At 50.5% G+C, this 23,893-nt stretch overlaps 1 protein-coding gene across 3 annotated transcripts in view; it reads left to right on the plus strand.

The window, feature by feature from the left end:
- The window catches only part of INPP5A (inositol polyphosphate-5-phosphatase A), a 193,211-nt gene that overhangs the window by 45,892 nt on the left and 123,426 nt on the right, over window positions 1-23,893 (plus strand). For all 3 annotated transcript variants that reach the window (XM_041400150.1, XM_041400151.1, XM_041400152.1), the window contains exons 3-4: window positions 9,155-9,255; window positions 10,192-10,279. In XM_041400150.1, the coding sequence (XP_041256084.1) occupies window positions 9,155-9,255; window positions 10,192-10,279 (189 nt within the window). The remainder of the gene's footprint in view (window positions 1-9,154; window positions 9,256-10,191; window positions 10,280-23,893) is intronic.

Consider the following 23,893-nt stretch of genomic DNA (forward strand, 5'->3'; position numbering starts at 1 on the left):
AAACTGTGTGCAGAAAATGTGATTAGCAGTATTTCATCTTTTCCTTTTGTAGTTGAAAGGGTCCCACAATTCTTTACATTCTCAGGTTGTCAGTGCAGCCTGTGACCTTTATTACATTGATGTAAAATACTGCAATTCACTTTTACTGGCAAATTTAAGAGATTTGCAAAAAAAAAGGTGCAGTAACCACTCCTACATTCTTTAGTATCTACCAACTTTAGATTAATCTATTTTTCTTCTTCCACCTTGGTTGAACACTGTTGTATGTACATGGTGCTTGCAGTACACAAGAGTCTCAGCTAGTTCTGGTTCCAGCCCTCCACAGCTTCAGGAAAAACTCTTCCTGTGCAGGAAATACAAATAAACAGGGAGAACTCTTTATTTTTGGTTGGTTTTTTTTTAGATGGCTGCATACTTCTCATCACCACGTGACTGATTTACGTATCTTTATCAGGGAAACTCCTTCTATGTTCATTTGTTTTCTGAAGTGGGATGAGCCCTGCAGAAACACTTCTGAATAGTTTGTGGAAAACAGGAAGAGGTGGGGAAAATAACGAGCTGCTGGTATCTTAGGGCAGGGACCACTGACACGTGACTGAACGTGGTCTGTCTTTGGCCCACCCAGTAAATATTGTGTGTGCAGAATTCCAAAGAGGAATAAATTATCCATTAGTGCTCCATGATGCCAGTCTGCTGCAGGGTCCAGAGCAGGGAAAGTGAGGCAGACCCAAGCCCATCATCAGCTGCAGGGGTTCTGTTCTGTTCCCTCTCCATACCTCTGCCCTCTGTCCCTGCAATCTGAGAACTGTGTTTTTAAAAAGAAAAAGGAAAAACAGACAAAGGCCAAAGTTAGCAGTGCTGCCCATGGCTGCTGCTGGCCTTGTCCTGCTTCCCCTCTGGGTCTTGGCAGCAGGCTGGCTGCTCACGCCACACTCTCCAGCACAGTAGGAAGTGGAACAAAACCTGACAAAAATCTCTTCAGGGAAGAGACAAACACATACATACCAAAAGTCACTTAGCACCTTTCTGGCTCTGGCTTCAGAGCGACCCAGCAAATGTACAGCCTCAGAGGGATTATTGTGTTTAATTCCACATGCTCTCTGCAAAACCTCTGTGAACTGAGGTTCAGCAGCAGCGCTGGAAAATGACTCTTCGTGCCTCTTTGTAAACTTGAAACCAGATAAACCACAGACGGCAGCTTTTTCCATTCTTCTGAGGAATTCAATTTGCATATGCAGTTGTGTCAGGGCGGTTTGCATAACTTCTGAGGATGAGGTCCTTGTGTAACCAGTCAAAATGTTCTCCACAGAAAAGGAAGAACCATTACCTCTCTCAGTTTAAAATGTTTCTAGAAATTAAACCCGTAATGTCTTTGAACTGATGTCAAAGAGCATATTGGTTAAAGAGCGTTTTGTGGACTTGTTTATAAATTCCAGTAAACTAAAATAAGGGATTTTATTTGCTGTCATGGGAGAATACAAGTTGCTTATGTGTTGCCATTGGCTTATATGCCATATGCATTGCCAAGGACATGGTAGCATACAGAGGGCTAAAATAAGATTCTGCCATTGATCTCCAACTATCCTATCCTACATCATTAGCATGAAAAATGCGGCAGATCTAATGCTGGTAAATAAAAGTTTCTCCAAGAAATGCAAACAGGAAAAAAGATACCTTCAAAGACCCTTTCCAGGCTGGTTTTAGCAGCAGCTCCTGGCACAGCTCAGGGAGCAGCACGGTGGCACTGTGCTCAGGGTGACAGCCCCAGGGTGTCCGTGTGCTCTGGCACGGTGCAGCACACGGGGGCTCTGCTTGGCTCGCTGAGCTGCAGAGATGTGTGCAGGTCTGGCCGAGGACAGCGGGATGGTCAGTGGGACAGACAGCAGGACAGCGGGACGGCCAGCGGGACAGTCATTGGGATGGTCAGCAGGATGGGGATGGTCAGTGGGATGGTCAGTGGAATGAGGATGGTCAGCAGAACAGCAGGATGGGGACAGTCAGTGGGATGGGGAAGGTCAGTGGGATGGGGATGGTCAGTGGGATGGTCAGTGGAATGGTCAGTGGGACGGTCAGTGGTATGGTGTGCAGGATGGGCACAGTCCATGGGACGGTCAGCGGGATGGGGACGGTCAGTGGGACGGTCAGTGGGATGGGGACGGTCAGTGGGATGGGGATGGTCAGTGGGATGGGGACAGTCATGGGATGGGGATGGTCAGTGAGATGGGGATGGTCAGCAGAACAGTCAGTGGGATGGGGATGGTCAGTGGGATGGGGACAGTCAGTGGGATGGGGACGGTCAGTGGGATGGGGATGGTCAGCAGAACAGTCAGCAGGATGGGGACGGTCAGTAGGACGGTCAGCAGGATGGGCACAGTCCGTGGGACGGTCAGTGGGATGGGGACGGTCAGTGGGATGGGGACGGTCAGTGGGATGGGGACGGTCAGTGGGACTGTCATTGGGATGGGGACAGTCAGTGGGATGGGGACGGTCAGTGGGACGGTCAGTAGAGTGAGGATGGTCAGCAGAACAGCAGGATGGGGACGGTCAGTGGGATGGGCACAGTCAGTGGGATGGTCAGTGGGACAGTCAGTGGGATGGGGACGGTCAGTGGGACAGTCAGCAGGTTGGGCACAGTCCGTGGGACGGTCAGTGGGATGGTCAGTGGGACAGTCAGTGGGATGGTCAGCAGAATGGTCAGCGGTGTCCAGGAGGGTGTCCCGGGCCTTGCTGAGAGCGTGCTCTGGGACCAGCCTGCGCAGGACACACATCCACCTCCCTGGCAGAGCCGTCTGACTTGGCTGCTCAGGGCTGTGCTGTCCTGTACTCCGGGTCACCCTCCGTGCCACATGGTGCCACTTCAGCAGCAAAACTTAGGTTGTTATCAGGAGTAGAACCAAGCACCGTGGCGGAAAGACGCTGCAAATCCTAGGCTTTCAGAGCTGGCCCTGGTTTCTAATGTTCAAGGCAGAAAATTGTCTTTGCAGCTGAAGACAATCCGCTGGAATCAAAACAAAAGAAAAAAGGCTTGTGAGCAAGTATGTCACACTGTGGCCCTGATAATCAGGAATTGAATCAAAGGGGGAAAAGCCACCTTAGAGGGAGGCAGGATCCAGTGAAGTCCTGGTGCTGGGGATTGTGCCCCATGTCCTAACTGCAGATAGGTACTGGCAACTTGGGTCCAAAAGAGCTGAATTTGGACTAGTCCTCTTGCAGTAAAAATTCTCTTACCCCAAAAACCTACACTGGAAACAAGGAGGGAAAAGGATTGTTGGGGGAGAGTGGGAACAGCCTGAGAGCAGCGTTTTGGAGTGTTTAGTGTGTGATAGGGAAGACTTCTGTTCTTACCAAGGAACGGGATGACTGATGATCTAGATGGTCGTGCTTAACAAGCCGTGGGATGATTCGGTGAACTAGCTGCCATTCAAATGAGAATATGCACATGGGAGTTCTGTCCCACTTGTGCAAAGTGTCCATGCCCTGCTTCGCAGCTCCATGTCAGCCAGTGCACAGGAAAAATACGGGGGAGCAAGCTCCTAGAGCGTGAAGGAAGCTGTTTGCAAGCAAAGGGTGTAGGAGCACAGAGGGAGAACTTTTATTGACTTATTTATTTACTTAGGACTCTTTTTTTCTTTTTACTCCCTCCTTCCCCATCCCTTGCCCTTTCTCTGTCTGCACTGGGCCTCATGTTTGGGGCAGGAGGAGCTCAGGAGCTGGAGCTAGTGAAAATCTGCACTGATTTATTAGCTATCTTCTTGTGTCTTATTCATGGGACATGGTCATTTCAGATGCAAACTTGGAGCCGGTGGGTTTTTTCCCCTAATGCCATTTTCCACGTTGCCTGATGTGTTTGAGAGTATTTTGAGCTTTTATTTGTAGTAATAGAGAAGTTAAAAGTTTACCTAATAGCTAAAGGTCATCTTGGTATAGCTGCGTGGGAACTTCGTGTGTTACCCTTCAGAGAGAAGGAAGAAAAACAAACAAAAAAGGCCCAAACCAACCAAACAAAAAAATCGAAAACCCCAAATCACAACAAAACCCCACCCAGCCACTCAAAAGTTGTTTAATTATTTTAGTCGACCTAATGCTGCTTTTTTAACTCGAGAGGGTGATTAAGGGCTTTTTTTAACTGGAGGGGGTGAAAAAGCTCGGGTGCAGCTCTTCCAAGCTGAGGTCTCGGTGCTTTTCCAGGGGATGTTAGCCTCAGGTGGGGGCTACTTGCTTTTGGTTTGGATCCTTGGGCTCTGCAAGGGTGGGGGGTTGCTGCCTGGGCTGCAGGGTTCTGCCTGTCCCCAGCACGAGCCTCTTCTTCAGGCTTACAGAAATTGAAAATACTTGAAGTGCTTTAGGACCACACATGCTAAATTGCACTTCACAGCTCGTATTTTGCTCTCTTTTTTTAAGCAGTCCTATTCGCATGACATCAAGGCTCAAGCTGCTCTTCTGCTCTGCTGGGGCTGAGGTCTGAGCCTGGTGCCCTTGCCCTCTGGAGAGGCCGGGCCAGCAGCCTGGGGCTGTGTCCTGAGGCTGCTGGCCCAGTTGTGGCACAGCCTGGCCCACCGTCCCCATCCCTGCCCAGCAAACGCCTGTAGCCACGGGGCGATGTCGCGCTTGTGCGTTTCACCAGGTCTGCGTTCACAGTCGGCTGTGCTGGAGCATCTTGCTTACTTACCCACATCCCCCAAAATAACTCCTGCTTGTGGCTTCCTTTACGCTATTTTTGCATATCCCGAATTGAAAATAATGCCCAACTTTGTAAATACACTGTGCTGCTGTGGATGCAAATTCATTATTTATGTGTGATCTTTAACCTCTGGCAACTGGGAGTTTTCAGCTCTGAAGTATTCATTACTCATTATTATGTACTGTTTGTTCTTCCATAAGAGTAGAAAACTACTAAAAGGTAATGAAGCAGAGCCAATTTGCTTTTAGTTGGAGGGTACTTATTATATGAGAGGACATAACTAATATTCAGGTATGTTCTAGTGGTTTAACCTGCAAGGAATGCCACAAGGATCTCACTGCTATTAAGCTAATGTTGTTTCCCCATCAAAAATTACATAATTCTCCTTTTTTTTTTTTTTAATACGCCTTATGATTTCAAGTTCTCAAGGATTTGTATACAAACAAAAAGTCCTGTGTCCTGCATCTTCAGAGCCTGGCAGTGTTTTCTGTTGCTGCTTCAGCACAGTAGAGTTGTTCTCCAGTGTTGTCTCACTGCAGGACTCCCTGTTCAGGGCTCCCTGTGACTGATGGTTCCTAAATCTTACTTGAAATAGTTTATTATGTTTTTGTCTAACCAGTTTATATTTTCATGGGCTGTGTAAGAAGAGTTCTTACTGAAGCAAACTCTCAACAGTTAAAATGAGTGATCCAATGCTCAGCATGTTCCTGCTGCGTGTGCTGCCCTGAAGCAGTGACAGTGGGTGTGTTGGCTTTACAGGATTAAATAGTTACACTGCTTTCTGATCATGGTGTCTTCAGAGAGCTCCCCAGGTAGATAAGATCAGGACTTGGAATCCAGAACTGATTGGGAGCAATAAAGCACATGGAGAATTGGGATGGCCTGGTGTTAGAGTCCACAGATGAGCTCTGTTCCACAGCTCTGCTTCACGGGCTGTGTTTGGTTAGCATTGCTCTCCAGACAGCCAAAAAAATGAAGCAGCCAGGTAAACTTAGCATTGATTGTCTGGCTGCTGCTGGCTCTGATGGCAGCTGCTGCCACTGGTCCCACGGGCAGTGCCATGGGAAGAAAGGAACATCTGTACAGGGACATCATCTCAGCAGCTGTGTCTTAGTTGTTTGTAAATCTATGATAGGAAATATATATTAGAGGAAAAGCATGTCCCATTTGGGTATAATTTCTTGCATTTCAGATATGGTTTTACACATCTGGTCTGTCACTTGCTTTTCTTTTTTCCTTTTTTTTTTTTTTTCCCAGTTAAACTTACTAATGGGTCCTGCTCTGGCTCATTCTCTGTCCCTACTGATGATGGTATGCTTTAAAGCAAGTTGCTGATATCCCTGTTGGCAGAAACCAGCATTAATCATCTAATGGAATTGCTCAATAATCATCAATCACCTGATTAGGACTATGTAGTATTTACTTTTTCCCTTTAGCCAGTAACACTGCCAGCAGCAGCTCACCTCAGAATGCTTCACCAAGCAGGTCAGTGCCGAGATGTTTCAATGCCCAGGAAGCTGAGGCACAGAGGAAGTGACTCAGGAGCCCAGGGCAGCACGTTCCCTTCTTCCTGCAGGGTGAGCTGGTGCGGGCTGGCAGCGCTGCCGCTCCTGCGTGACCTGGATGTGGCAGCACGCCGCCTTCTCCGTGGCTTTGTGCAGAGCCACTGCCAGGCTTCCCCTCCTGGCTCTGGCTGGAGTGCCACCACCCTCTCCCACAGGTCCTGAGCCCCTGGGCTCAGGCAGGGGCTGTGCCAGGCACTGATGGAGAGCAGTGTGCCAGGAATGTCCCTGCAGAGGGAAAAAGGGAGGGATGTGCTGCCAGCACTGCTGACCCTCACTGGCATGGGCCCTGCTGTGCCCGACGGGCAGCCTGGGCTCTCAGGAGCCTGGGCCAGGTCTGGCACTGGCCCTGCTGTGCCCGACGGGCAGCCTGGGCTCTCAGGAGCCTGGGCAGGTCTGGCACTGGCCCTGCTGTGCCCGACGGGCAGCCTGGGCTCTCAGGAGCCCGGGCAGGTCTGGCACTGGCCCTGCTGTGCCCGACAGTCACAGGCTCTCAGGAGCCTGGGCAGGTCTGGCACTGGCCCTGCTGTGCCCGATGGGCAGCCTGGGCTCTGTGGAGCCTGGGCAGGTCTGGCACTGGCCCTGCTGTGCCCGATGGGCAGCCTGGGCTCTGTGGAGCCTGGGCCAGGTCTGGCACTGGCCCTGCTGTGCCCGACGGGCAGCCTGGGCTCTCAGGAGCCAGGGCAGGTCTGGCACTGGCCCTGCTGTGCCCGACGGGCAGCCTGGGCTCTCAGGAGCCTGGGCAGGTCTGGCACTGGCCCTGCTGTGCCCGATGGGCAGCCTGGGCTCTGTGGAGCCTGGGCCAGGTCTGGCACTGGCCCTGCTGTGGCAATGGGCATCCTGGGCTCTCAGGAGCCTGGGCCAGGTCTGGCACTGGCCCTGCTGTGCCCGACGGGCAGCCTGGGCTCTCAGGAGCCTGGGCAGGTCTGGCACTGGCCCTGCTGTGCCCGACGGGCAGCCTGGGCTCTCAGGAGCCCGGGCAGGTCTGGCACTGGCCCTGCTGTGCCCGACAGTCACAGGCTCTCAGGAGCCTGGGCAGGTCTGGCACTGGCCCTACTGTGCCCGATGGGCAGCCTGGGCTCTCAGGAGCCTGGGCCAGGTCTGGCACTGGCCCTGCTGTGCCCAACGGGCAGCCTGGGCTCTGTGGAGCCTGGGCAGGTCTGGCATTGGCCCTGCTGTGCCCGACGGGCAGCCTGGGCTCTCAGGAGCCTGGGCAGGTCTGGCACTGGCCCTGCTGTGCCCGACGGGCAGCCCGGGCTCTGTGGAGCCTGGGCCAGGTCTGGCACTCTACCTGTGGTGCCCATGGGCTCTCCCTGCTGCTGTCCCCGAGCTGGGCAGCTCTGCTGCTGTCACAGGAAGGTGCCAGGTCAAAGCAGGGACCTGTGGCTGCCTCTGCCTCCATGGAACCTGCTGCAGTTCAGGTTTTGCTGATCTTTAATTCATTTGTATTTTGAGCGTAATTGTCTAATGAGGTTATTTGTGTAGTCAGGAATGAAGGATTTTGCACTTTGTCATCACATCAAATGGCAGTTTCTCTCCGCTGTTGTTTAAAGGAAACATCCACACCTTTTGTGGTGTCCCATCCTGGAAGTGTTCACTGCCAGCGTGGAGCAGCCTGCTGGAGTGGAATGTTCCCTGCCAGTGGGGTGTAATGTGATAAGCTTTAAGGTCTCTTCCAACTCAGACCATTCTGTGATTCCCTGATCCCTAAAGACCTTTTAACAGTGATATTAGTCACTGTTGATTTAAGTAACTTAGAAGAGGACTGCAGAAGTTTACTGTGCCTGTGCCTTTTCCGAGCTGCAGGGCTGCAGCCGCAGGACAGTGAGCAGGAAGGGGAGCAGTCCCTTTTTCCAGCTGTGTCACTGCACTGCTGAGGCTAGAGCTCTGCAGTGCCAGCAGGGCAGACCCTGACCCCGAGGGCACGGCGCCCCGGGAGCTGCCAGCAGCCCCCACTCTTCTGCCAGGGCTGTGGGGACAGCAGAACCCGCGAGAAATGAGTGAATCCCACTCGCATTTAACAGTTCTCCGCGTGCGCTGGCACGGTGTCGATTGTTTGGGACTGTTCCCTTTAGAAATGGAAGCTTGTGTCCCTTAATCCACAATAAGGCTTGGAGTACAAGGTAGAGAGACTCACTATTAACAGAGGCATTTTGGATGTGCTGCTGGCAGTTCTGAATAGAGGCAAAGCAGAGAAAATTCCATAGGACAGAGCAACACTGAATGTGTGTTCAAAACAGCAGCAGGTTTATAAACTATATGTGATTTGAGGTATGAGGAAAGACAGACATTCTAGGGTTTTACATCCTAGTGCTGACTATGTATTATCTAAGATATTTGCAGTGTTCAAAACTAACACCTGGAATAGCATGATGGATTTCCATGTCTCCAGTGTTAACAGGTGTGTATGTGCATCTGTTATTTAAATGCTTTTGTGAATAAGATACTCCATAAATAAAAATATCAAACACAACTGCTAAAGTGCTGCTAAATAACACTGAAAAATTTTGTAAAAGCTGAAAAAAAATCCACTCTAGCAAATGAATTGTTTGAACTCTTCTACCTCCCAGACAAGGAAAGCTTTGGATCATCTTAATCATGTCAAGTCATCTTTGAGGGGAGTTGGAAAAGTTTATTTGCATTTTAAATGTAAATACTAAAATATATTTAAAATATATATACAGCCCAGAAACTAAGTCATAGTTTAAAAAAGGAAATATTAGTTTAAGAATATTTGAGCTAGTAATTGTGTATTATGAATCTTCTATGTGGAGAGCAAATAATGTTCCCCTTGCTGCTTATTGTGCCAGTGACCTCTCTGGTTGTAGCTGCCAGTCCTCCCTGAGCACGCAGATCTGTGTTGTTTTTGCTGTGTGCTGAGTGTTAAAACTCGCTTTTCTCTCTGTTCCAGGTTGTCCATGCACACAAGCCCCATTTCATGGCTTTACACTGTCAAGAATTCGGAGGGAAAAACTATGAAGCTTCAATGTCTCACGTGGACAAGTTCGTGAAGTAAGTGGCAGGGGCCACAGCCTGGCCCCTCGGGCCGGGGACAAGGGCAGGAGCGGTCAGTCAGCGCTGGAACACGCCGGGATTGTTTATCGGGCTTTGGTTTATCCCGCTGTGGTTTATCCCGCTGTGGTTTATCCCGCTGTGGTTTATCCCGCTGTGGTTTATCCCGCTGTGGTTTATCCCGCTGTGGTTTATCCCGCTGTGGTTTATCCCGCTGTGGTTTATCCCGCTGTGGTTTATCCCGCTGTGGTTTATCCCGCTGTGGTTTATCCCGCTTTGGTTTATCCCGGTTTAATTTATCCCGCTGTGGTTTAGCCCGCTTTGGTTTAGCCCGCTTTGGTTTATCCCGGTTTAGTTTATCCCGCTTTGGTTTAGCCCGCTTTGGTTTATCCCCCTTTGGTTTATCCCGCTTTGGTTTATCCCGCTTTGGTTTATCCCGCTTGGTTTATCCCGCTGTGGTTTATCCCGCTGTGTTTTATCCCGCTGTGATTTATCCCGCTTTGGTTTATCCCGCTGTGGTTTATCGGGCTGGGAGGGAGCGCCGCGGCCGCGCGCGCCCTCTGCTGGCGGCGGCGGGCGCTGCGCGCTCGGGCTGCGGCCCGGCAGCACGAACGGCCCGAATTCTCTGGGTGTCGTCGGCAGCACGAATGGCCCGAATTCTCTGGGTGTCGTCGGCAGCGCAGACCCGCGTCCTTCCCAGTCGTGTCCAGTGGCACTGGGAAGCTCGCGGTCCACACTGGAGGTGCGGCTGATGAGGGCAGCTCTGGAGGTGGCCGTGTCAGGGGACAGCTCTGCGCCTGAAATTCCCCCCAGAGGCAGAGGAAGGCGCTGGGCTCCTCTGAGTGATGCTGAGGATGTCACAGCACAGAGCAATGCTGAGGCAAGGCAGTACATTTATATCTCCTTTACATGTTCAGTCTTTTCTTTCTCTTTCAGAGAACTGTTATCAAGTGATGCGATGAAAGACTACAACAGAGCTCGAGTTTACCTGGATGAGAACTATAAATCACAGGAACATTTCACGGTAAATTTCTTTATTTCACGACTGTAGTTTAACCGAAGTTGAATTCCTCCTGTTTGGGATTTTTGACCCATGTGTGACTGTGAGCTGTTTCCATGCTCATGATGATGTTTTTACTACTACTGTGTTTTACTATTAAGAGTGTTTATTCTGTGCCATGTGTACCTGCTGATTTCACAGGTGCATCCATGTAAAATGAGGAGAATGTCAGTGTGCAAAGCGTTCAAAAAGACTAAGGTTGTCTAAGGTCTTTTTTCCTCCAACACTAACTCTGGTGGCTCAGAATCACCTTCCATTTCAGAGCCTGTCAGTGTCTGGCAGTGCGAGGTGGTGCCAGCACTGCTGTGATGAGCTGGTGACGAGCTTGGCAAGGGATCAGGGCTTGTGTAAGGGATCTCCAGAGCTGGCTCAGCCTCACTGCCTGAGGCATGCTTGCATTAGCACATGAGTGGTGTGTTCAGGTCCTGTGGAGTGATGTGTGCAGGGCTGCCTTTCCTGCACAGCAGAAAGGCTTGTCTGCTTGTTGCCAGGGCTGTGCATTGTGCCAGCACATCCGCTGTTGTCCAAGTGATCACTGCTGGGTTATATAGGAGAAAACAACCCTTTGGACATCTCCCTTCCTCCCAGGGCAGAAGCTTCCTTCTCCCCCAGTGTGCTGCTCAGAGGCAGGGGTGGGTTGGAGGAGCCTGGCTGGAGACCTGGTGCTGCCCGGCAGCCAAAGGTGGCACCTGGGACAGTTCAGCAATTAAAAACCAGGTGCCCAGCACACACACAAACCCCAGCTTGGAGGCATTTAAGCTCAGGGAATAAGAACCTGGAAAGGTTTTTATTTTTTTCTTTTTTTGAATAACTCTGGCTAGAAGCTCAGCTAAGATGAAACTGGAGGAGAGGAATCAGCAGGTTTTTTTTCTCTTGCTCATCGGGGAAGATAAAAACAAGATTATCAGCTTTACTGAGCCTTAGAGGGACAAACTGCTAGTGGGTCACTAATGTTGAAAGTGTACTCTGCAGGTGTTCAGAAAGTGCTGGTAGGTAAGAGCAGTAGGATAGAGCTGCATGTTTTGGAGTCATTCACAGGTCTGAGCTGCATCCTGATGATCCCACACCCTGGTGGTGACCCTGTGGGGGTCCTGCAGCACAGATCTCCTGCTGTGGGCAGGGGAGCTGCAAAGGGCTCTGCATTTACCTGATCTGCCTTCAGCCAGGTGAGCTCCAGAGCTCCCTTCCAGCAAGAATTGTCTGTTGTTCAGGAAAAAGGGATAATCATCTGTGATCTTAATCTGGGAAACAGCATAGAAGACTAATGCAATCCATAACAAAATACAACTTTTTATGTTTAAGAATAATTACATACCTCACAGTATTGGAATGATTTTATTTAGCATGAGGTACATTGATTGGATTTGATGTCACTCCTATGGTGGATGAAAAGGCTTTTAGCGAGGTTGAACAAGAATCCCCATCAGAGCATGTGCTGTTTGTGTCTCTGTGAAGAACCCTGCATTTTGCAATGTCCCCAGTTCAAGAACTAATGTGGTTTCTTGTTCCACATACCAGCATTATTTTCTAGGCACTGTGTTTCTTGCAGTATTCCTCAATCACCTTTGTATTTCTCCCTTTCTTGTCTTAAATATTACTTTGCATTTTTTTTCTTCTAGTCCTTTATTTATTAAAGCTGCGCTTTCCAGGGGGAAAAAAAAAAAAAGTTCTGTCAACATAAAAGACAGCTAGTACCAATGTTGTTTTCCATGGAAATAATGTAACCAAAACCATGTTCTTACTGTTTGGTTAAACTAGCCTCTGTTGAAGTGGTGACTGTAAAGATACAAAATGGGTTTACAGAAGTGTTTGATGTGTACTCCACATGATAAGCTGTTTGTAACTTTAAGAACCTTTTAGTGCTGGATCTGCTTAGTGTGGAAAAGGCAGAACCCAGAGGAAGGGCAATTATTCAATGATGTTTTGTGTTACTGTTACTGGGAGGAAATGCTGCGTGCTAGAGGAGTGTTTTATACTTTCATTGTTAGACTGTAGTAGTAGTGGCTTGGAACCAAAGCCCAAAAACCTAGAAAGGAGAGAGGGTGCACTTTCACGTTGAGCTCCTTAACCTTCTGACTTTGTTAGAGTCTGCTTTTTGGCACTGAGTGATCCCAGTCTGCATTCACAGATCCTGGCACTGCTGTCAGGAGTCAAAGATTCATGGAAATGTTTTTTCACACTTGTGATTTGAACTGGCAGCTCCCCAGCTCCTGCTTAGTGTGTGTGTATGTGTGACTGTGTGAGCAGGGGTTTCACATGTGGTGTGTCCATTTAGGGTAAAGTTTTGGTCTTATCTCCAGCGTGGTTTGCCTTGTACGATGTCACGTGTCTCCGTGTTTCCTTGTTAGTTCTGTTTGATTGCAAAGTTCTGTAACTTCTGTGGGCTTTTTTCCATCCCTTCTAAGGCACAGACTTGGCAGCAGATGGTAGCTTTGTCGTTATATTATTACCTCTCTGAAATAGAAATGTTTATCATATATTGCTGTATAATGCTATTTGCTTTAGAAAGGGAGAAGCCCAAGCAGTTACAGTTTGGCTAACCTTTATCCCTGCTGCTCTCACATCCCCTTTTTTACCAGTTTTGGCATCACTTCCTGTGTAAGGCTTTCCTTGGCTTGGCTCCTGCAGAGCTAAACCAGATTTTGCTGCCCACAGTTACTCGGCTTGGTGGTGATAGGACTGGCCAAGATCTGAGACAACACTGTCAGCAGCCTCTGTCTCCAGCTCACAGCAGCACAGGTGCAAATTCCACATGAGAATAAGAAACCAGTGTAATAATGAGGTGTCTCTAGTGGAGCCACTCGGTTTTAAAAACTAATAATCCACATTGTATGAAGGATCAAAGTGGATCATTTTGCATCATCCCAGACGTAAATCTTAATTACCAGGATTTGTCATTTATGGTCACATATACCAAATCTGATGTACCAGCAGCTGGCTTTAGTCTGGGGAGCAGGGTAGGTGCTGTGATGAGGGAGAGAGCTGTGGTTCAGTGGATTGTGTTTGTTCTGCTATGAAGGATGGTAGGTGAGACTCTGTGGGATTTTCTTCCACTCAAAACTTATTGAAGACATGCACAGAATAAACCCCAGAGCTCAGGACCGAGGTCCCTGTCCCAGGGCAGGGCCAGCCTGCAGGGTTGGCAGCTTGGCTTTTTTAGGGCCCGGCGGTGGGGCGCAGGGCTGCCGCGGGGTGCACGGGCATGCAGCAGTTCGTGTCACGCCTGGGAGAGGCACAGCTGCTCAGGTACAAAAACTGTAGCATGACCTGAAGATGAATCCCTTGGCAGAGAGCTGCTGCAGTAGAGCTGAGGCGTGTCAGAGCTGGGCAGGGGCAGTGCTGGAGCTGCAGCAGTTGTGGAGGAGCGTGGGGGGTGACAGCCTCTGCAGGCTGACAGTGGCTTCCCAGAAACTTCAGATTAACCAGAGTGCCAGCTGTGCTGCTCTTTCAGTTCTGACTGGAAACACCAGTAGCAGTCGAGTGCAGATAAACTGGCTCATGTGCTAAATTTCAGACACTCAACTTGGCAAAGCTTTGTGAAACACAGCCTCCTGTAAATCCCTGCTTGAAAGCATGGTACTTTCTTTCGTTGTATAAAATGTTATATAGGGGTAGATCTTGATTTCTGTCAAAGAATGTACAATTACTGAAAAGACAGATACAAGAAGACTGAAATAAGTAAAAATCAGAGAAGCTGAAAAATTCAGTACATTGCATTTTTTATTTGTGACTATACTGAATGGACTTCACTTGTAATAAAACAGGTCTTTGCAGTTCCATTTATTTTACCAAACATCCCATTATTTACATTTTCTGTTAATTTTATTGTATTTGGTATATCTCATGTAAGGGGTAAATTATAAATCTTGTCACTTTTCTATGTGAAGAATTACTCAAAAATAGTTGGGTGTGTTGAACTTTTGCATGTCAATACTTCTTGAATAACCCAAGTTAATGGTAAATAAGGTAGTTTTTTTCTGGAATAAGAAAATGTACTGAAGGTAAATATCAGTCAGAAATGCATTGATGTTTTCATCAAATCCATAACTATTTTAATATGAAAACACATCAGTATAATCAGTGACATTTTTATTGTAATGAGATCAAGTCTAGTTGTGTTTTGTGCCATGTATTTATTGATTTCTGGAGTACTCAGTTAAGCTCTTACATTACTTAGCAAATCCTTGGCTTCCTTTTCATTGTTCAGGGAAGGCAGAGGAAACTCCTGTGTAGCTTAAAGCCTTCTTGCTGCACTGAACGTGTGGTTTCTGTAGGTGGGGAGAGAATCTTCCCTGGAGTACATCAGTCCTGAGGACTCCTGGCAAACCAGACCTCCAAGGCTGAGCTGACCACCAGCTCCTGCCTGGAGTGTTCAGGGAGCATTTTGGGAGCTGTGTGGTTGGCACAGCCCTTAGCTGATGGGCAGAACCATCTGCACAGTGGGGTAATTGCTCTACTTCCCAGTACAGGTTTATTTAAAAAAAAATAAAAGAGTCCTCCATTTTTCTGTGTGCCTGCCCAGGCCCACAGGTGACCTTGTGATGAACAAATAGAACAAACAGCCACATGTGATGTGCTGAAGTTCCAGCCTCCTCCTCCTGGTAACAGTGCAGTGCACTGCACTTAGTTCATTGTATGGCAGGGTTTCATTCAAATTAAAAAAAAAAACAAAAACAAAAACCATCCTTTCCAAACCAGCATTTCTGACATTAGAGACATGTTTAAACAACACCAGAGCCTGAAGCTGCAGGCAGAATTTTATCAATACCAATGGATTGAAGGGAGAGAGATTGCTGTGCTTGCTGTGCAGGATTGCCCGGCTCCCCACATTCAAATGGTGGGTTTGCTGAGATAATGATTGAAATGAAACTTCCCTGCAATAAGCACCTGGGGGGTGGACAAAGTAAGTTATAAATAAAGAATACAGTGGTGACAGGCATTTTTCTGACAAGCTTTCTTCGCACACCCCTGCGGTTCCCTGAGGCAGAGAGGCTCGCGGTGCTGCGGCGGCAGCAGGCAGTCAGTCGGTGCCCGTGCGGTCTCTGCATGGCAGGGATGCTGGGGACGGGGAGCTGAACGTCCCTCGGGCTGCTGGCTGCCCCTGCCGAGTGGCCGTGGCCCTGTCCCAGCGTGTCCCTGCACCCGTGGGGCAGGACGGGCTCGGCGCTGGCCCCAGGCCGCACCCGGTGCTCCTCGCGGGGGTGCTGGCACCAGGCTGTGGGAGCACTGAGGGTAAAGCAAGTCCAGGCATGGCCAGGGTGTGCAGGAAAAGGCTGTGCTTTCTTTTTTTTCCTCTGCATTGTTTTTACTTCACACACTCTGTACTAGTATTTTTTTTTTAATGTGAAATGGCTCTTACTCCAGGGTGGATAATGCCTGGTAGCCTGCAGCAGCATCCAGGGCAGACCTTTGATCTCCTGAAGAGCAATAACCTGAGCCAGCATGATGGGGGCTACAGTGGGGAGCAGTGGTCCTGAGCATACAGATAGGCAACTTGTTATTCAAGTGTGTTATTGTACCTTAAAATTATATCTGCTCGTTACTGAGAGAATAGTAAAGTTAATTTTTGTTAGATTAATGATACTTGAGTAATATTTTTGGTTGAGCTGAGTTCAAATAATTGGCCATTAATTGAAAAAGGAAATTGAAATGAATTTATCTTACACATAAATCCTGTCGTAGTTATTAATGCGTCTTAGAAAATATCGTCCTGTTCCCAGAAATGGATGGTGTACACTGATTCTCTCGAGCTTATTAGCTCTGTCAATTTAGAGTTTGGTTAAGTAAAAAAGATGATTTAGGAAGAGAGCTGTAATTGAATTGAATATTGAGGGAATTCACATGGTGATGAGTTCTCAGCCCACTTCTTCATTAACAGTGTTACAGGAATGTTCAGAGTTGGCAGAAAGGCAGGATTTCCCCAGGAGATGGAGCTGGAGCTCCAGGCTGCAGTGCCCAGGTGCGGGCGCTGGACACCCTGCAGGATCCCCCGGAGCCCCGCACTGTGGCGGGGACAGGCTGGGGACACGCTGGTGACACGCTGCCAGCGGGCTGGGAGGGCACGATGGGGACATGCGCTGCGGCGGGGACACGATGGGGACACGATGGGGACAGGCTGGGGACAGGCTGCCAGCGGGCTGGGAGGGCACGATGGGGACATGCTGGGGACACGCTGGGGACACGATGGGGACACGCTGCCAACGGGCTGGGAGGGCACGAGGGGGGCACGATGGACACACGCTGGGGACACACTGCCAGTGGGCTGGGAGGGCATGATGGGGACACAATGGGGACACGCTGCCAGCAAGTTGGGAGGGCACGATGGGGACACACTGCCAGCGGGCTGGGAGGGCACGCTGGGGACATGCTGGGGACACGCTGGGGACACGCTGCCAGCAAGTTGGGAGGGCACGATGGGGACACCCTGCCAGCGGGCTGGGAGGGCACGCTGGGGACATGCTGGGGACACGCTGGGGACACGCTGCCAGCGGGCTGGGAGGGCACGCTGGGGACATGCTGGGGACACGCTGGGGACACGCTGCCAGCGGGCTGGGAGGGCACGATGGACACACGCTGGGGACACACTGCCAGTGGGCTGGGAGGGCATGATGGGGACACAATGGGGACACGCTGCCAGCAGGTTGGGAGGGCACGAGGGGGACACGATGGGGACAGGCTGGGGACAGGCTGGGGACACGCTGCCAGCGGGCTGGGAGGGCACGATGGACACACACTGCCAGCGGGCTGGGAGGGCACACTGGGGACACGCACACACACAGGGTGTCTTTCAGGGGCAGTGCTCTGCCCTGGGAGGCTCTGCTGCTGCTGCTGCTGGGATGTCGATCACAGTCTCAGATTTGTCACTGTAACCCACTGCTGAACAGGAGACTTCAGAGTGTGTTTTCTTGCTTCTCGTTTACTGTAATCTTGAAGTGAATGTTCTTTTACTATTCACATGAGCCTGTTTCCAACTTGTCCTTTTCTCCTCCCTCTCCTTTCCATAGGAAGATAATTTGTATATCAGTGTTTATTTTTATACTGTTACCTGTAAAAATTATGCCAACCCAGAGAAGTAGGAATTTGTCTGAGTGGGTGGCAGCAGCACTGCCTGGCAGGATGTGATGATCTCTGGAGGGAGGGCTGGAGACTGGGCTGTTCTGCAAGTGCAGGTGATGCCACAGAAGGAGCCACGAGTGTCGTTGAGACTCCCTTCTCAAATTAACTCCTACGAGGTTCATCCAGGGAACAGTCTTCTGGGATGGAGAAAAGTCCAGGCTCCTTTCTAAGAGGCACATACGAGAAACCTGCAAGTGTTCTCTCATCATCAGTCTCCCACATCACTCCTGAGCAAATGCTCCCCTCTGTCTCACTGTTTTTTGTTTTCCCTAAGTGATAAGTTAGTATGAATCTTTTTAAACAAATCTTACTCTGCCAGTCCTTTGGGATTTTTTTGTTGGTACTCAAGCACGTGTAAGGCTAGTGGCAGCGAGAGGGTGCTCAGGTGCAGGGCTGTGTGGTAGTCTTGGGCAAGAGCTGGCAGCAGAGCACTGGTTGTGTGTGAGTGCAGTGCTGGCTACTTGGGTACTTGTGTGATCTTTGCTTTCTCCTAGCTCCACTTCCTAGGCAGAATAAAAGGAATCAAGCCGTTTGAAAAACATGTTAGTATTCCTTATAAAGGCCCTAAAATGTCAGAGGCAGATCTCCAGCCATGTGCTTGCATGCACAGAAGTGCTTCTAGCGAGGTGTGTGTGGTAGAAAAATGGAAAAATGAGAATTTTAAACCTGTTTGTAGGGAAAATGCAAAGCAGGATGGAGCCTCGTGGTGGCAGTGCCTGCCAGGGATCAGGGCTGGTACTGCACTTGGTGGTTGTGCACATGTTCCAGCAGTTCTCACCTCACTGTGTCCTTCCTCATCCTGTTCATCGTCTTCATTGTAGCTCAGAATCCTTTCCTTTTACAAATTCTTTTAAAAAGCCTCCTGCTTTTTCAGGAGTTTTGGTCAAATGCACGTTTGGGAGCTTCTTGAAATGTGTGTCACGAAGTTTGACCTCTTCATTAGCTTCTGTCTTCTTTTAATTGAACAAAAATGAGTTTGTGAAGAAAGCTGGTGAATGTCAAAGTTAATCCTACAGCTTCTGACAAAATCCTGGAGAAATGGTTATAGAAGTATTGTCATTCTGTGACATGGACATTTACTTACAACCACCTGAAATGAAACCTCCCACTTAATTTCTTAGGGAACTAAGTTGTCTGTCAGGTAATGTCTTCCAGTCTCTTCTGGGTGGGAAATGGAATTTGAAAGGTGTTGCCACAGCAAGAACCTTCCTCTGGTTTTGAGTTGTCTTTTTCCTATGCATTTTTTGAAATATATCTCTTAACTCATCAACACAGTTCTTGTTGGGAGGGCATGGCTCATCTTCCACCTGTTTTCTGACAGTTTTATATAATTATGAGAGGAGGAATAATTACAAAACAGTGAGGGATTTCACAGATCAGTAGCCCAGTAGTACAGCCATGCATGCATGTCTGTTGCTTACAGATGTGCTGGTGCTGAGAAAATCGGTTATAAAGTGGCTTCTTTATCCACAGAATTGTTGCACTGTTTTGTATCAGCTGTGGAATTCATATATATAATTGAATTTTCTATGGGCTGTGGATTTTACATTCAGAATTTCATCCTGCATTTGTGCAACAGATTGCTTGGTTAGGGAAAAAAAAATATTTGTAAAGAATAATTGCAACCTGTTTTTGTAGGAATACATCTATTTAAAAAACAGCTGCAATACTTGAAATTAAATTGTAGACTATAGTCTCTGATCATAAGAAGAAATCAACTATTTTAAGCTTTTAAAGTTTTTTTTAAAAAAAATACTTTTCTGATTGCTGCTGCAGAGGTGGGGCTAAAGCAAAGCCTAGCTCTCCTTTCCGGCAGAGCCTGCTGTGGCTGGAGGTCCTTGGCCGGCGCTCCCCGCACGCGGGCAGCCCCGAGCCGGGTGTCCCCGCCGCCGTGTCCCGGCTGCGGGGCTGGGGGACCTGTGCGGGGCTGGGCTGGGAGCGCCCGGCCGAGGAGGGCGGCTGCCGAGAGCGGCTGAGGGCAGCGAGGCGGCCGCGGCCCCCGTCCCCCTCTCCGGCGGGCCCCGTCCCCGCTCCGGCGGGCCCCGTCCCCGCTCCGGCGGGCCCCGTCCCCGCTCCGGCGGGCCCCGTCCCCGCTCCGGCGGGCCCCGTCCCCGCTCCGGCGGGCCCCGTCCCCGCTCCGGCGGGCCCCGTCCCCGCTCCGGCGGGCCCCGTCCCCGCTCCGGCGGGCCCCGTCCCCGCTCCGGCGGGCCCCGTCCCCGCTCCGGCGGGCCCCGTCCCCGCTCCGGCGGGCCCCGTCCCCGCTCCGGCGGGCCCCGTCCCCGCTCCGGCGGGCCCCGTCCCCGCTCCGGCGGGCCCCGTCCCCGCTCCGGCGGGCCCCGTCCCCGCTCCGGCGGGCCCCGTCCCCGCTCCGGCGGGCCCCGTCCCCGCTCCGGCGGGCCCCGTCCCCGGCCTGCCCTCGGCCAGCCCTGCCCGCGGCTGCTGGAGGGAGCCCGCGGGCCGGCAGGGTGCCGCAGGCGGAGCGGCACAGGGGATGTTGGGGATGCACAGTGGTTGCGGTTTTGTTTTGCTTGTTTGGTTTGCTGTGTGTCGCGGTCGGAGCAGCGGGAAGCCCTGAGTGCTCGGGCAGTTGCCCGCCCTGGGCCGCCTGCGGTGGGTCACCTGTGGCACTGCCTGCTGCGCGCGGGGCGAGCTGCTCTCAGTGCAGGAGCAGGTGGCATTTGTGTTTGCTTCTGCCTTGTTGCATGTTTAATTACTGCATGTTCTTAAAGTAATTTGACCAAAGATTTATGGAAGGAGTTATTGGTTGGCTCAACACATACCTCAAACAGTAAATCTTGTCAATCATCTGCCATTTGTTTGACAGCTCTGCTTTTGACAGTCCAGTGATATTGCCAACATATTTCCAAGGCTTTGACTTGGAGTCCATGGCAGCTTAAGACTCGTTGCCTGCTTTTTGTGTGAAAGTTCTCCATTTTTACTTAGCTTTTCCCCTTTTGTTATAGTACATGGTACTTGAAGAACATAGAAGTTAAAGAAGTACACGTCTCTTGAAGAATAATTTGGTTTGATAAATTTGTTATGTTCAAACAGTAAAGAATTTTGAGGCAAAGCATGACTAGCAGAGATTCTCACTTATTGTGAATGGAATAAAAGTTTTGTTTTCTCGCCATTTATTTTAATACAGTTTCTTCGCAGCCCAAGAACACAGCAAATCTTCCGGAGGTGGAAGGAAGGAAATTTCTGCGGCAGGGGAGCTGGGAGCGGGCTTTGCAGGGCTAAAGGCTGTCTTGGTCCAGGCACAAGGCTCACGGCTTTGATCGTGGCAGCCATCCCCTCCCCGAGCGCAGGGGCTGGCACTGCTGTGCCCGGTGTGTCTCTGCCGGTCCCCAGGCCCCTGCCGTGTGGCGCTGGGCGCAGCGGAGCAGCACCAGCCTGGAGACGCCACCGTGCCCCGCTGTGTGCGGGGCGGGCCCGGTGCTCAGCAGCGCGGTTCGGTGCAGGGCCGGGCTCAGTGCGGGCCCGGTGCTCAGCAGCGCGGTTCAGTGCCAGGACCGGGCTCAGTGCGGGCCCGGTGCTCAGCAGCCCGGTGCTCACGGCCCGGTTCAGTGCGGGGCCGGGCTCAGGGTAGGGCCGGGCTCAGTGCGGGCCCGGTGGTCAGCAGCCCGGTTCAGTGCAGGGCCGGGCCCGGTGCTCACGGCCCGGTGCTCAGTGCGGGCCCGGTGCTCACGGCCCGGTGCTCAGTGCAGGGCCGGGCTCAGTGCGGGCCCGGTGCTCACGGCCCGGTTCAGTGCGGGCCCGGTGCTCACGGCCCGGTTCAGTGCGGGGCCGGTGCTCAGCAGCCCGGTTCAGTGCAGGGCCGGGCTCAGTGCGGGCCCGGTGCTCAGCAGCCCAGCTCAGTACGGGCCCGGTGCTCAGCAGCCCGGTGCTCAGTGCAGGGCCGGGCTCAGTGCGGGCCCGGCGCTCAGGGGCCCGGCTCCCCAGCGGGCGCTGTGGGCACAGGGGCTGTGATTCCCCACCCGCTGTGGGGGATGTTCACTGTGAACATCGCCGGGCCAGGCTGGGCTGGGGGCGAGGGAGCTTCCCAGGCGCGGAAAGGAGAGCAGAGCGTTGCTCGGTGCCCGTGGGCAACAGCTCATCCCTCAGCAGTCTCTTCCCGAGTGTTTTGTTCGTGCTGCGTTCGGCACTCTGGAAAACACCTGCTGGGAAGCGTTGTGGGGTGTACCCACTCGGAGCCGACCCTTCCCTTGTAACGCGCGGGGATCCTCCCCGCCCTGTGCTCGGGCTGCGGGGCAGCGCTCGGCCGCGCTGCCGCTGTGCCCAGCCCCTCGCTGCCCAGCGCTGGCCGGGCTCCTCGCAGGGGCTGCGGCTCCAGGGCATTCTGAGTGAAGGCTTGGGAAGTGCTCAGAGATGTGCTGTATTTAACAGAACAGAAGGAATGGTAGTGGAAAACAACGTTACCTGCTGAAGTAATCGAGGATCTGACACAAATAATGCAGGAAATACTTTAAGTTTTCAATGCCTCACATGGGAGTCCTCTTTAGAAATTTGGGCACTAGTTCTCAAGTTTTGTCTTTTTACAGAAAAAAAGCCTAAGGTATGGATCAGTTGGAAATCCTGTTTGCATTTGTGTGTGGTAGGGCGAAGGGCAGGACCAGTTACACAGAGCTTTCATGTTATTAACAGCTCTTTTCAGGTAATGCATGTGTGGAATTTGGTTTGTGTGACGAAATGTTTGATGTGGAACAGCTCTGGCTTTTAAGAAAAGATGTGAGATTGGAAAATATGAAAATAATTGCTTGAGAAATTATGAAATGCTGCTTAAGGCACTTGGTAATGTGTTTGTCTGAGGCACTGAATTAATACTTAAATAAGATCGGTGTGACTGTAGAAAAATCAGATGTATGGTGTTTACTGACAGAAATTAATGGGTTTATTAGTGTTTGAAATAACGTTATAATGCAGCGTTTGTAGCCAAAAAGAAAGCAATCCACGAGGCTGCTCACACCCTGACTGTGGACGTCGTATGGCAGTCGGGTTTCGCTGCGCTGCTCAGCGTGCAGAAAGGCTGGGAACGCAGCTGTTATTTCACAATGAAATAAGAACTAACGGGAGCAGAAGATGGGGTTGTGTTGTGTCGCCTGACCGTATCTCAGGGTACGGCTGTCGCTGTCAAAGCCGCTGCACGTGCAGTTTCCGAGGGAAGCGCGGCAGGGTTCTGCACAGCTCTGGAGTGTGCTGAGCGGGGTGAAGCTGCAAGCTGTGCTGGCAGAGCCCGCTGGGTTTCGGCAGTGGAGCCGTTCCCAGGGACAGAAGCCAGTGACACAGGCCCAGCAGACAGCGTGTGTGCCTTCAAGGGCCGTGAGTGCTCCGAGGTTTGGGCACGAGTGTTGAAATGCCTCAGACTCACTGACTGCTCCCTTACAAGGTTTGCAGCATACAGACCCAAACTAGAACCCTCTGACACTGAGGAAGTGTTTCCACTTCGTTTTAGAGGGCTTTCCAAGTATCTATTGATCAGTGTTCCCTAACAGCACAGAAATAATGTGTCTAATTTAACTGGCCACATGGAAGAGTATAGAAAAAACATTAGTTATCCCTTGAAAGGCTTGGAACGTCGATAGGAGGACATAACATTAATGACTTTCCTATACACAAGCTTCAAAAATGGCTAAATGAGGAAGAAATTACAAATTTATTTTCCTATAATTTCAGCAGTTGTCTTGTTTTACTGCACCAGTAAAGCATTAAGCAATGAAATGTCAAACAAGGAGTATTTTCCTGATAATTTGTCTGACATGCAAAGTGTGCGAAACAAAAGAGGAAAAGGTAAAAATGTGGGGTTTAGTCATTTTGACAAGTCTAGTGATTTTTGCTCATGAATTCTGGCTGAGACACTGCTGTCTCTGTCCAAACAGTTCCAAATATTGCTATTTACTGAGTGGCTCACTGTACAGGAGTAGCTTTGTGTCCCAGTTCTGGCCTTTACACTGAACACAGATTGCCATATTGGCCATAATTTATTAACATAAATAAATGTAGCAAAACAAAAGCAACTGTTCGTACACATTTTTTTGAATAAACAGGATAAATACCAGGTCTCCAGAGCTGGGTAATAGCAGTTCCAGTTGGGAAGGGTTGTTATCTGTTCCCTTCTTTTAGTTGTGCATACCAAAGGAGTTTGGGATTGGTTCCATTCTATTCCATCTTTTCCAGGCAAATAAAATACGTGTTTGGAGGAAAATGTAAAATCTGATTTCTGAATGAAGTAAAATCACCGTGAAGATTGGTTCTGGGCATTACATTGGTGGGCATGACTCCTGGATTACCCACAGAGCCTTCCCAGCTGGTGTGTCCTGTGCAGGGGTCCCTCCCTGGCAGGGCTGCTGGGGAGGGCAGGATTGCCCTCAGGGTTTGGGTGTGCTTGTGCCACCGTGGTCTGGGCGTCCTTCCAGCTGGACTTTTCAGGCTGTGCATCTTTCACCTTTAGGTTTAGTGGAGAAG

Source organism: Onychostruthus taczanowskii, unplaced genomic scaffold (assembly GCF_017590055.1).
Source record: "Onychostruthus taczanowskii isolate IOZ18803 unplaced genomic scaffold, ASM1759005v1 scaffold173, whole genome shotgun sequence".
NCBI lineage: Eukaryota > Metazoa > Chordata > Aves > Passeriformes > Passeridae > Onychostruthus > Onychostruthus taczanowskii.